General features: G+C 34.0%; 3 protein-coding genes across 3 annotated transcripts in view; 2 read left to right on the top strand and 1 right to left on the bottom strand.

The window, feature by feature from the left end:
• LOC142337869 (uncharacterized) overlaps positions 1 to 14,504 on the bottom strand; it is a 240,646-nt gene that overhangs the window by 139,961 nt on the left and 86,181 nt on the right. The window lies entirely within an intron of this gene.
• On the top strand, positions 2,297 to 8,953 carry LOC142338641 (uncharacterized). The gene is made up of 4 exons (XM_075388485.1): positions 2,297 to 2,437; positions 2,659 to 2,820; positions 8,197 to 8,356; positions 8,744 to 8,953. Exons 2-4 carry the CDS (start codon positions 2,747 to 2,749, stop codon positions 8,936 to 8,938), a joined length of 429 nt encoding a protein of 142 aa, XP_075244600.1. The 5' UTR covers positions 2,297 to 2,437; positions 2,659 to 2,746; the 3' UTR covers positions 8,939 to 8,953.
• Positions 9,383 to 13,883, top strand: LOC142338151 (uncharacterized). Its single transcript, XM_075387788.1, has 3 exons — positions 9,383 to 9,393; positions 12,662 to 12,821; positions 13,674 to 13,883. Exons 1-3 carry the CDS (start codon positions 9,383 to 9,385, stop codon positions 13,866 to 13,868), a joined length of 366 nt encoding a protein of 121 aa, XP_075243903.1. The 3' UTR covers positions 13,869 to 13,883.

Raw genomic sequence — 14,504 nt, 5'->3', positions numbered from 1 at the left:
GCTCGCTCGTCGTTTGAGAGCAATTCGCCCGACGTTTTTCGGCTATGATTCGAAGATGTGTGATTGATTGAGCATTGAAATTAAGTGGACTTCTGGTTAAGTGAACTCAGTAGAAACTATAAAAAAACCACTCATAAATGCAGAAAATCAAATCCAATTATTTGCGTGAAAATATTTGAGAACTTTTTTCAAGAAGGCGTTTAGAGTTTTTTAAAATGTCTGCTTAAATCATTAGACGAACAAAATTGCCATAAAAGTGACTGCGTTAAGCTCAGCGAATAATTAATTTTTATGTGACGGCAAGTTAATTTGTTTTGATTCCCAAAGACAATTGAAAGAAAACTAACTTTCTTGGGTACAAACTAAGTGAACTCGTAATTACTCTCCCATTTGATCGAAACAAAGTTTGTATGGTTTTGGCTAAAATTATCGCAAACAACTTTTTTTTCTGTTTTAGTTTGCATTGAGATGAAAAAACATCGCGTAAAAAAATTGCTGAACCAGTGAAGGATGGAATTGTTCGTGCTGAAAAAAAATCAAAATCTTTTATCAAAAAGTTATTTCTGGAGCAAATGAAACGAATAAATAAATAACGGTGAACCTTTAATTATTCTAATTGTTCTACCGGATACTCAAAAAAATACAATGGTGGTACTGAAAGACTTCAAGCCAATAATATTGGCTGTTGAGTGACAGAAACTACTTCAAAACTGATGTTTTAGTTTTGTTGCGAAAGGTTCTATCGATATTAAAAATATCAGGTTATTCAAAAAATGGTGATCTCAAATCAAAAACTAGAAATTCAATGTTTTTCATTAACTATAGGTATAGCTTTTATTTAGAAAACCAAACCCTGGTCATACATGTTCTTGAAATAACGACAGGCAGGAGGTGTGCTATAATACTATAATACTAAATGACCTCAATGAAATCGAATTTACAGAAAGATGAACTTATAAAAAAATTATTAAAAATTTTTCTCTAGTAGATTGAAAAAGTTCAATATTTTTCAAACTTATACATTATATCAAAATCGTTAAAAAATCACGTTTTAAACAGTTTTTGCAAATAAAAAAAAATTAACTTTGTGCAAATATTGTAAAAAAAACAATTACGTTTCAGTAAAGAGAAAATTCTGCAATAAGTTCGTCATAAAATAACTCATTAAAAGTTTTTTTGGAAACAACTAAAAAAATTGTATTTTTGACTTGATTGAGATCACAGGAATTAATTCTAGATAACGCTCTGCAAAAATTTTTCAGGGCCATGGAAAAATCAAATGAAAAAAAATATTGTGAAAATTAAGATTATTGCTCAGAAACAAGACAAAATGTTCAAAATTCTGAATTCATCAGCCACCATGACTTTAATTTGAAACGGTTGAATTTGTTTGGATTATGAAATTGGAAACAGGACAAATCCTGAGATACATTTCAAGAGGATAAAATTTAAAAGCCTGGCTGAAGCAGTTTCCCGGCCCATCGCTCTTAAATGGTTTTTTTTTTCACGGAGAGACCTTATTTGGAAACAAGATGAGATTTTAAATATGCAACAGTTTTGAGCAACTGAAAGTTTCTAAAGTTAGGATTTCTTAATGACAAATCTTTTGCTCAGACAAATTCAAGGCCCTCCGAAAAGGAACAAAATAGCTTTAGTAAAAGTCTTTCCACATGCAATTTCCAGCCGACCTATTCAACGATCAATGTTTTTGAAGTTTCCAAATCATATGACCACTGATCAACATACTTTCTCAATTGAAAAAGAAAAGATACAAGTACACACTCTCAGAGCAGAAAAGATTTTGGGGTCACTATTTTAATGGTAGGTATGAGCGAAAACTTAATATTTCTGCAAATTTATCAGCAATGGTTGAAACCTCCTTCTTAAATACTGTTCCGAACCACTACTGTTAACAAGTACAAAACTTTTTTATTTTTGTTAAAATTCTACATTGTTTCTGTTTTCGGAAGTAATGTTAACCATTCTTTCGCGTGAATTTGTCTAACGTGGCATCGATTATAGAGAACAGAATTTTTAAAACTAAATTAGGATAAATCAAGATTTTGCTACATTCATATTCATTGGCACGATCTCGATTATTTTACTCGGACAATTTTCTTCCTAGATGGTTAGTCAGCTTACAGTAGATTTTACAAGAAAAACTTCAAAATTTCTCATTGAGTGTTTAGCGAAAAAATTTTAGCTTATTCTCAATTATAACTTGAATATAGCTTCAAAAAATCGTTCTTTGATATATTGAGCACGTTCAGAAAATGCTTGAATGTAGTTTCAAATGTTTATACAAGCATTTGAAAAGCCAGTAACCTTTTGTGGTTTGACGGCTTTGTTTTTTGAGCTGATTTTGTCTGTGGCTGCTTTTCTTCATTTTATTTAGTATTATTTTGTCCACAACAACAACGCAACGTACCATAACCACGTAAGTGTAACGCTGAACAATAAATTCTTACCATTAAACCAATAACACGTTTGTTTTTTCTCATACCAACATGTAAAGCCTTGAAACGTTTTTAAGGATATAATCCCTCGGATTTCTCAAAGGATTTGAGGAGTTTATTGCTTAGTTTTGACCAAAATTCTTTATTTGTAAACAATTAAAACATTTGCTTGTCGTTTTAAATCGACCGCTTTATCTTTCAGCGTTGGTCGGCTGTGCACGTGATCAAACAAAAGCCGAGAGTGTATTGTTTTGTCGTGTGAGCTCTTTAGCCAATCAAATTGCACCAAAATGGGATGCGAAGACCCTGCACCCGAAGAACCCTACAACTTTGACCTGGTCAAGGAGTACATTACCAAACTCAGGTGACTTTTTTGTATTTATTTGCTGTATCTAGCAATTAAATATTTCACAGCATTCAACGATGAAAACGCAATTTGCATATGTTAAGCTTTTTAATGATAACAGCGGTTCGAGTCGGGGTTCAGGTAAATCTTCAACATATGCAGCCATTTTATATGTACATAGATAATCGCAGCCACCTCTCAAAAATTAATGGTCTTGAATCGATGAGTTTCGGTCTTAAAACGCAGCGTACAAATTTTTCTGAACGAAAGTTCCATTTTAAGTTATCGCATGACGTTGTGAAACTGAGAAGATAAACAATTTTTTTAAATTAAATCACCGCAATTAATGAGCATGCACACTTAATGAGCATGCATACTTAAAAATATACAAAAACCACTGGTACAAAGGGCTGACCGCAGTAATGAAGACAAGCAGCAATATGACAATTCAAATACTTCTTATAATGTCTCCCCAAAAACGTTAATTTTGAGTAAATTTAGGAATAATTGCAATGATATAACTAGACTTACGATAAAAATGAGGAAGCGAATGATTTCAAGATTATTCATTAAATGAAATTTTCTAATCAAGAACTAAAATAAGAAGGGAGAAAAGTATTTGAAAAGAAAGAAGCAAAATCTTACCGGAGAGCTATTGAATGATACCGAACAATCAACAACCCTTTCAGAAAACAGATTTTCAGTTTGTTTTCCGATGTCACGATTTTAATTCGGAATTTCCCGGTTGCGTATCATATTTTCATCAAAGTTTACACCACGTTTGTGACAAAGAAGCAGGGCTTTAATGAAGTTTTTTTTATTTCTGCATGCTGAAAATTGCTTCACTTGTTTCTTTTCTTACTTAATGTCTCTGGTCTCTGAAATATTTTTTAAAAATATAATCTGTTTCCTTATATCAAATAATCTCTTTTTAGCTAATTTTTTAACGCAATAGCGTGCTGTAACAAAACACAACAAGGAGGATCTGTAATGTGCCTGCGCAAAAAGTTTCAACTCAGATTATGACAATTTTAATGTTGGTGCGTAAAATAATGGATTTGAACAGTCAGCCACTGCAGCTGTGTAACTGAGAGTAGTCTTCATTTAAATTTTACTCAATAAAATAGTGGATGGAAAATCGAGGAATGAACAGTAACTTTTGTATCGAAAAATATTTAAACAAACATCAAAATTTCAGACCCGACGATTAAAATTGTTCAATTCTTTTTAAAACGTTTGTTTAAAAATTTTTCTAAACAAAAGAAATTATTCATTCCTAGTTTTTTTCAACCGCTATTTTCTTGAATAAAATTTTAATGAAGACTACTTTCATTTAAAAAATTTAATCGAAACTAAACTAGACAATGCACAGTTAAATCTTGAGATGAAACACTTCCACTAGCTAATATTAATTTTTTAATATTATTTTTTATACATTTAAAAACATTGAAGAATTGCTCTGACTGTGAATTGAGACGAAACAATCATTTTTCAGACAAAAACGGAGATGCAATCATCCATTTATTCAAAGTTTAAATTACCACTTTTCAACTGTCTCTTCAGCTTTTCCAGGTTTTCTCTTTAATATTACTTTTGCTCCCACAAAACTTTGTTTAGTTGATCAACATTTCATGGCGGGTCTAAAATAACCAAAAATTGGCGGAAAAATTATCCGTTTTCTTGCCGAGACTGGTTGGGTCCAGTTTCAAACAGAAGCATCCTTAGTTATGGAAATTATGAAGTAAGAGTTTTTCAATTAAGTGGAAAGTAAGTTAAAAGATAAAAGAATGATACTGCTCTAAGTTGGCACTTTGCAGGGGGACTGAATTTTTATCTCACACAAAACTGATAACTTATAAGATCGGCTTTTTGAAGATTAGTTTTATAAAAGTAACAAACCGAGGGCTCCCTAGTAAGTTATTTAAGTTTGTTTTCGTTGTGCTTTAATCTCATGGAAAGTTTTTGACACATGATTGTCTTTTACTATCAAATGCTTATGTGACACAGTTGTATATTTACAGTAGAAATTTTATTTAAAAACAACTGGTTAGAATGGTATCTTTGAAATTATTTTTCAGGTACAAATTGTATACTGCCATTTTCCATTTGAATCAAAATGAAGAAAACTTAAAGAATAAACTTCGTTGGCTAATAGAAAACATACATCAAATATAGAATCAGTAAATTTTTTGTAGTCGCAAGCTGGTGGAAATTCCTAATTGAATGCTTTAGACTGTACTGCGATAACTTCAAGAACAATTTTTGATTAATTTGATGACGTGAAAAGACAAATGCAGACGTGATCCGCATTTCGTAGAAGAGAATTTTTTAAATCAAAGACGACTCTTCAGTTATCTCTTGTAGGTTTTTCAAGGCTTCTTCTTTATTTATTTTTTGCTCCTACCGACAAAAATTTTTATGGACAAAGATCCGCTCAACAAAAACGTACGGCTCTTATGGTGTTCAAAACAGCCATTTAATTGTGGTTTGAAATAATCGATTATCGGCAAAAAATACGGTGTTTTGTTGCCCAGACTGATTGGATCCCATTTTCCAGCTTAAACACCTTTAGTTATATACATCAAAACATTCAAGCTTCTCAATTTATTGGAAAATAATTCATACAAAGAAAACTATAAAGAACGTGTTGAAAGTGATTGCTTTTCAGAGCAAGACTGAATGGATACCTCAAGCTAAATTGATAACTTGTAAGATTCTGCATTTTGAAGTTTTTTTCGAAAAAATAACAAGCCTAGGGTACTCTAGTAAGGTATTTACGTTTAAGTTTGTTCTGTTTTGTTTTTACGGGATGTTTTTATTATCAAATATAGATGCGAAACAATGATAATATAGAGTCATTTTTTTAATAAAAGGAATTGGTTAGAATGGTAGCTCTGAAATTAATCTTCGTGAAGAATAAATACTTTTAATTTCAATTTTATTCAGTTTTTTTACCAATATGTAAACTGATATTGTTCACGTTTAATTTGACTGTCTTCAGTTATGCAGCAGATCGTCAATTTTAAACTTATTAATTCAAAACTAGTTTGGCAGCTTCGATAAATAATTTTAAAAATTTAGCCATCTGATGGATGGATTTCTAATGCCTATCCAATTCTCTGAAAATTGGTCAGTATTTTTTTTTATTATAGCCTGTATCCTAGAGAAGTCGTAGACAATAATGATGTGTGATAAAGAAACCCTTTTCAAGTTCTTTGTTACTTCGATTGCACAGCTTGTAAGAAACTAAAAGTCAAATTGCTAACTCATTGGCAAAACATTGGCAAAACAGTTGCGTAATGCCAAATGACTAACTAATATGGACATCAGTGACGAAATTTTGGTGCTGTTTTCCACAGTCGGTTGCAGTTTTGAACAATCTTATTGTTCACATATTTCAGTATCTTATTTTACAATTATCCTCTTTTACAAATTCTTACACGGCGGCGGCATCTAAATTGCACGAATTGTCTACAAGCTGTCAATTGCACAGAAAATGGACCAGAACTTATTTGATGAAAAAGCTTACGAAAAACTCTGGCCTTACTTAGAATACACAAATTACAGAATATCATCTATCCCTAATATGGTCTTAACTCGGGAAATCAAGCTTCAGGCTAATTTGGGATATTTGCTTTCACATTTTTTTCGGGAATTTTTGAAACTATATAATCGGGACAAAATTGCCCATTTATATCAATGATTTACAAAAATACATGTATTTTTTTTCACTCTGCGTCCACAATTGACAATCATTTTTCGTGTTAAATAGATTTGGTCGATTTGATGACACAAAAACACCCAAAAGTTTGCGTTCCAACAAAAGACATGAACCCCAACAATACAAAGAGATTTGATGAGCTCAAATTTCGCATTGATTTGCGGCTAATATTTTTTGTAGCTTTTTGTAGCCTAGCTAACGTTGATCAATCGTATTTTTTATTCACTGTATAATTTAAGAAGATTTTTGTACAATTATTGCGAAGGTTTTGGATTTTTTTTGCTCCAATTAGCTCGTATTTAGCAATCGAAAGCAATATAACGGAAAAACCGGCGCTCCTCATGTTTCAAATTATCAATGGTTACGTAGCAATGAAAAAAATTGAAATCTCAATTTCAGAGTGAAGCGACATAAAAATGTTGGAGCATTTTTTTTTGGAAATGTTGGAGCGTAAAAATGTTGGAGCGCATTGCCTTTTGTTTTGTTTTATGTTTCATGAAAAAATCGATTTCTATTTATGATCCTTGTATGGCTACAAGAAAATCATAATATCATTAATGACCTTGTACGACAACCAGGAAAATTTCAGCATCTTTTAAGAAGTTGTTTGACCCTTGTATGATTACAGGATATCATGCAATTATGATTACCGGGGATCATATATGACCTTTTATGATCACCGGGGATCATATATGACCTTTTATGATTACCGGGGATCATACATAACCTTTTAAGATTACCGGGGATCATATATGACCTTTTATGATTACCGGGGATTATATATGACCTTTAATGATCACCGGGGACCATATATGGCCTTTTATGATTGCCGGGGATCATATATGACCTTTTATGATCACCGGGGATCATATATGACCTTTTATGATTACCGGGGTACATATATGACCTTTTAAGATTACCGGGGATCATATATGACCTTTTATGATCACCGGGGATCATATATGACCTTTTATGATTACCGGGGATCATACATAACCTTTTAAGATTACCGGGGATCATATATGACCTTTTATGATTACCGGGGATTATATATGACCTTTAATGATCACCGGGGATCATATATGGCCTTTTATGATTGCCGGGGATCATATATGACCTTTTATGATCACCGGGGATCATATATGACCTTTTATGATTACCGGGGTTCATATATGACCTTTTATGATTACCGGGGATCATATATGACCTTTTATGATTACCGGGGATCAAATATGACCTTTTATGATTACCGGGGATCATATATGACCTTGTTTGATTACCGGGGATCATATATGACCTTTTATGATTACCGGGGATCATATATGACCTTTTATGATTACCGGGGATCATATATGACCTTTTATGATCACAGGGGATCATATATGACCTTGTATGATTACCGGGATTTTTGTGCGATGAGCAACTCGGGTCTATGAAAACTGATCAGCTCGACAATAAAACATAACAACGTCTTTGATCGATTTTGTTAAATAAACAGCGTAGAAAATCGATATCTTTCTTATGTTTAAAATTCACTAACTCTCAACTCGGCTATTTTTATCCCATTGTAACTAAGCTAAGCTAAATATTGGTGGAGCAGTATTTTTTCGTGAGGTTTATTAGAACACAAAAAAATTGATCACAGGATCTGAAACTAATACAAATATTTTTAGGTTTCGTTCATCGCCAGGTGGTTTTTTGCTGGTGACTGAAAACCGGCCCCAGGGTAATGAATTAGCCCTAGCCCAGACACAAGTGTCTGGAAAGGAGAATTCTGATCCCCAGCAGTCCAGTTTCAGTGTCGAGGACTACCACAGCTGCCATAAGTGGGAAGTATGTTATATCTATCCTACAAAAAATGCACAAGTAGTCTATGAAGAGAAGATGTCTTTATTGTGAATTAAGCTTCTAAGGTCATAGTAGAGGTTGTCTTCTTTTAATCAGGGGTTACTTAAAGCCAATCAACTGAAACTAGTGTTTCAATATAAGTGAAGTTTCATTTTGCATTAGCAATTATATTTATTTCTATATCTACGGATTTAAGACAATTATTTCTTAACATGCTCTTACATCTTTTATGTTGATTTTTTGAAGAGAGAGTGGGGATTGTGAAAAGTCCCCATAGCATCCCTCCCCCTCCCCCTCCCACTCCCCCATTACCTTAGTCACAATTTCAATTGGGCTGCAAACTGATGCAAGCTTTGATTTTGCAATGAGCAGGACCTCATGAACGCCCTGAAGGACAAGCAGGGTCCTATCTTCGTGATTTTGGATCTGACCTGGACCAAGATAGAGGGGGGCAACAAGAGACAGCTGGTGATGATAGAGTGGCAACAGAAGGACATGAGCTACACTGTCGCAAGGGCCATATGCAGAAGATTCGCCATGCATTTCCAGGTACTCGAGATCATATAACAAAGTGTCAAAAAGATAAAAACTGGATTTTTTAAGATGGACATCCCACTCTCTTTTTTTCTCTGCTTTCAGAAAATATCTCAAATTTCAATTTGGGCCCCAATCTTCAGGGGAAGGTTTCTGTGGGTAAGGACAGCAATATGTTTCAAAAGAGCTTCTGAGGACTTCTGGTAGAAATAATTTTAGATATAACTAGAAAAGTTAATCGGGCATTAAAAACTCAAACGTTGGCAACAAATCTGTAAGTGCATGTCAAATTGAAGGTATCGACTCAGTAATTTTACTTGCACGTATTCACACGTTTCAAATTGCATCCACTTAAGATTATCCTTGACTTGAACCGGAAACCAGATAATTTAATTTTAATCTTCACTGTGGTTTCCCTACTAATCCAATAGTGGTGTTACAAAAAGCTCACTAACTCCAAATGTAGAAAAATGCTAAATGGGAAGAATGTTCGTTTTTGATTAATAAGATATTCAGCAGCGATTCAAAAAATTCCAGAAGGGAGTTCGTTGTCGTGGTAATGATAACGCAGTCGTTAATTGATAGGGTTCCTCCACCTCCCACTATTGTGGATTTTGATATTTTCTCTAACTGAGCGCTGACTAGCAAGGCTATCCGTAACTGTTATTATGTCTTTTTGATGGATTAACTCTGCGTAAAAGTTTATTGGTTAAGGATTACCTCTAGGAGGATTATCTCTAAACCTCAACAGTTAGAAAACATAGTTCAATTACATTCTTCCAGGTGAATTTTGGAAAGAATTGAGTGGATATTTCTATAAATATAGCTTGGTCTGGAATGGATTAGATAAAAACAGTAACAGAGATCAATGAAACTATATATATATATATATATATATATAAAACACTATATATATATATATATATATATATAAAACACTATATATATATATATATATATATAAAACACAATATATATATATATATATATATATATATATATATTTATATATATATATATATATGAAACATAATATATATATATATATATATATATATATATATATATAAATATAACAAAACACTCCCAGTCTCTAACAGTCAGATTCCATCCAAATGAAATGTTCTTTTCTAATCATCCGTCAGGGATATATATTTGTCCTTCATTTTTTTGTGCAATCTTTTCAACCAAGCAAGCTTTCCCGGAACAATTTTTTGACACGAATTTAATATCAGCAGGGTTAAAGGGAGACGTTTTTAGTGAGAAGCTTTAGATCTGCCATGAACACAAAGAAAATCTTTCAAACCCTTCGTCAGCTCGTTATCTAAGCCCTCCTTGGAGGGATCTGTAGGTTCTAAGTGCTGTGGGTTCTGAGTGAATAATTTGGTTATCGGTTATTTTTTTCTTTGTTCAGCAAATGACAACATTTCTTTGCACCAGCTCTTAACCTTAGAAGAAGAGTTTGATGTGTTTCTATTATTATATCGTTGATTTTGGCCAATCTTTCAGTGTTGCCCTTAGTATTAATTAATACGAGGCAACAATCAGTTTTTTAAAATAGTCAATAACTCAAATTGGGTGATATATGCCGTTTTATTGCCCTTTTTATTAAATGACTTTGGAAAACGTTCCTTTTGGCATGCTGCATTTGGTAAATTAACCTACCTTACTTAGAATACACAAGTTACAGAATATCATCTATCCCTAATATGGTCTTAACTCGGGAAATCAAGCTTCAGGCTAATTTGGGATGTTTGCTTTCACATTTTTTTCGGGAATTTTTGAAATTATATAATCGGGACAAAGTTGCTCTATTTATATCAATGATTTACAAAAATACATGTATTTGTTTTCACTCTGCGTCCACAATTGACAATCATTTTTCGTGTTAAATAGATTTGGTCGATTTGATGACACAAAAACACCCAAAAGTTTGCGTTCAACAAAAGACATGAACCCCAACAATACAAAGAGATTTGATGAGCTCAAATTTCGCATTGATTTGCGGCTAATATTTTTTGTAGCTTTTTGTAGCCTAGCTAACGTTGATCAATCGTATTTTTTATTCACTGTATAATTTAAGAAGATTTTTGTACAATTATTGCGAAGGTTTTGGATTTTTTTTGCTCCAATTAGCTCGTATTTAGCAATCGAAAGCAATATAACGGAAAAACCGGCGCTCCTCATGTTTCAAATTATCAATGGTTACGTAGCAATGAAAAAAAATGAAATCTCAATTTCAGAGTGAAGCGACATAAAAATGTTGGAGCATTTTTTTTGGAAATGTTGGAGCGTAAAAATGTTGGAGCGCATTGACTTTTGTTTTGTTTTATGTTTCATGAAAAAATCGATTTCTATTTATGATCCATGTATGGCTACAAGAAAATCATAATATCATTAATGACCTTGTACGACAACCAGGAAAATTTCAGCATCTTTTAAGAAGTTGTATGACCCTTGTATGATTACAGGATATCATGCAATTATGATTACCGGGGATCATATATGACCTATTATGATCACCGGGGATCATATATGACCTTTTATGATTACCGGGGATCATACATAACCTTTTAAGATTACCGGGGATCATATATGACCTTTTATGATTACCGGGGATTATATATGACCTTTAATGATCACCGGGGATCATATATGGCCTTTTATGATCGCCGGGGATCATATATGACCTTTTATGATCACCGGGGATCATATATGACCTTTTATGATTACCGCGGTTCATATATGACCTTTTATGATTACCGGGGATCATATATGACCTTTTATGATCACCGGGGATCATATATGACCTTTTATGATTACCGGGGATCATACATAACCTTTTAAGATTACCGGGGATCATATATGACCTTTTATGATTACCGGGGATTATATATGACCTTTAATGATCACCGGGGATCATATATGGCCTTTTATGATTGCCGGGGATCATATATGACCTTTTATGATCACCGGGGATCATATATGACCTTTTATGATTACCGGGGTTCATATATGACCTTTTATGATTACCGGGGATCATATATGACCTTTTATGATTACCGGGGATCATATATGACCTTTTATGATTACCGGGGATCATATATGACCTTGTTTTGATTACCGGGGATCTTATATGACCTTTTATGATTACCGGGGATCATATATGACCTTTTATGATTACCGGGGATCATATATGACCTTTTATGATCACAGGGGATCATATATGAACTTGTATGATTACCGGGGATCAAATATGACCTTTTATGATTACCGGGGATCATATATGACCTTGTTTGATTACCGGGGATCATATATGACCTTTTATGATTACCGGGATCATATATGACCTTGTTTGATTACCGGGGATCATATATGACCTTTTATGATTACCGGGGATCATATATGACCTTTTATGATTACCGGGATCATATATTGACCTTTTATGATCACAGGGGATCATATATGACCTTGTATGATTACCGGGATTTTTTGTGCGATGAGCAACTCGGGTCTATGAAAACTGATCAGCTCGACAATAAAACATAACAACGTCTTTGATCGATTTTGTTAAATAAACAGCGTAGAAAATCGATATCTTTCTTATGTTTAAAATTCACTAACTCTCAACTCGGCTATTTTTATCCCATTGTAACTAAGCTAAGCTAAATATTGGTGGAGCAGTATTTTTTCGTGAGGTTTATTAGACACAAAAAAATTGATCACAGGATCTGAAACTAATACAAATATTTTTAGGTTTCGTTCATCGCCAGGTGGTTTTTTGCTGGTGACTGAAAACCGGCCCCAGGGTAATGAATTAGCCCTAGCCCAGACACAAGTGTCTGGAAAGGAGAATTCTGATCCCCAGCAGTCCAGTTTCAGTGTCGAGGACTACCACAGCTGCCATAAGTGGGAAGTATGTTATATCTATCCTACAAAAAAATGCACAAGTAGTCTATGAAGAGAAGATGTCTTTATTGTGAATTAAGCTTCTAAGGTCATAGTAGAGGTTGTCTTCTTTTAATCAGGGGTTACTTAAAGCCAATCAACTGAACCTATTGTTTCAATATAAGTGAAGTTTCATTTTGCATTAGCAATTATATTTATTTCTATATCTACGGATTTAAGACAATTATTTCTTAACATGCTCTTACATCTTTTATGTTCCCGGGCCGAGGTTTCACCCCTAATCCACCCCTAATTAGCAGGGATTAGGGTGTAATGCGTATTTCACTCCTATTTATAGGAAGAGGGTAGGAGTGTAATTTTTAAAAATTACACTGTAATTACACTCTTTTTACACTCTTTGCAAAAAGTGTAATTTAGAGTGGACTGATAAAAATTACACTCTTACACAATTACCAATATAACCAAATTGACGCATATGATCCTAGTGTCAGTTGGCGCAATGGTTAATGCAGACAATTAGAGTAACAAGTTTGACAGGGGGAAGATGGGGGGGGATCAATCCTCATTACCTCCTTCCACCTTTATTTTTTAAAATTGCACTCTTATAATTACACTCTTCCACCCTCAATTAAGCGGAGAAATAGGGGGGTAATTTTTTTATTTATACACTCTTTACACTCTTTTCCCCGTTATTTTTGGGGAAAATCCTCGGCCCGGGTTGATTTTTTTGAAGAGAGAGTGGGGATTGTGAAAAGTCCCCATAGCATCCCTCCCCCTCCCCCTCCCACTCCCCCATTACCTTAGTCACAATTTCAATTGGGCTGCAAACTGATGCAAGCTTTGATTTTGCAATGAGCAGGACCTCATGAACGCCCTGAAGGACAAGCAGGGTCCTATCTTCGTGATTTTGGATCTGACCTGGACCAAGATAGAGGGGGGCAACAAGAGACAGCTGGTGATGATAGAGTGGCAACAGAAGGACATGAGCTACACTGTCGCAAGGGCCATATGCAGAAGATTCGCCATGCATTTCCAGGTACTCGAGATCATATAACAAAGTGTCAAAAAGATAAAAACTGGATTTTTTAAGATGGACATCCCACTCTCTTTTTTTCTCTGCTTTCAGAAAATATCTCAAATTTCAATTTGGGCCCCAATCTTCAGGGGAAGGTTTCTGTGGGTAAGGACAGCAATATGTTTCAAAAGAGCTTCTGAGGACTTCTGGTAGAAATAATTTTAGATATAACTAGAAAAGTTAATCGGGCATTAAAAACTCAAACGTTGGCAACAAATCTGTAAGTGCATGTCAAATTGAAGGTATCGACTCAATAATTTTACTTGCACGTATTCACACGTTTCAAATTGCATCCACTTAAGATTATCCTTGACTTGAACCGGAAACCAGATAATTTAATTTTAATCTTAACTGTGGTTTCCCTACTAATCGTGTGGTGTTACAAAAAGCTCACTAACTCCAAATGTAGAAAAATGCTAAATGGGAAGAATGTTCGTTTTTGATTATAATAAGATATTCAGCAGCGATTCAAAAAATTCCAGAAGGGAGTTCGTTGTCGTGGTAATGATAACGCAGTCGTTAATTGATAGGGTTCCTCCACCTCCCACTGCTGTGGATTTTGATATTTTCTCTAACTGAGCGCTTGCTAGCAAGGCTATCCGTAACTGTTATTAT

The sequence above is a fragment of the Convolutriloba macropyga genome, chromosome 4 (assembly GCF_964194025.1).
Source record: "Convolutriloba macropyga chromosome 4, txConMacr16.3, whole genome shotgun sequence".
In the NCBI taxonomy this organism is placed as follows: domain Eukaryota; kingdom Metazoa; phylum Xenacoelomorpha; order Acoela; family Convolutidae; genus Convolutriloba; species Convolutriloba macropyga.
The sequence above is the reverse complement of the archived record's forward strand: the minus strand, read 5'-3'. Positions and strand labels throughout refer to the sequence as shown.

Coding starts and splice junctions, on each gene's coding strand:
- LOC142338641 (XM_075388485.1), top strand. CDS start 2,747: ATGGGATGCGAAGACCCTGCACCCGAAGAACCCTACAACTTTGACCTG. Junction 2,821..8,196: donor GAGTACATTACCAAACTCAG/GTGACTTTTTTG, acceptor AAATATTTTTAG/GTTTCGTTCATCGCCAGGTG. Junction 8,357..8,743: donor ACAGCTGCCATAAGTGGGAA/GTATGTTATATC, acceptor TGCAATGAGCAG/GACCTCATGAACGCCCTGAA.
- LOC142338151 (XM_075387788.1), top strand. Junction 12,822..13,673: donor ACAGCTGCCATAAGTGGGAA/GTATGTTATATC, acceptor TGCAATGAGCAG/GACCTCATGAACGCCCTGAA.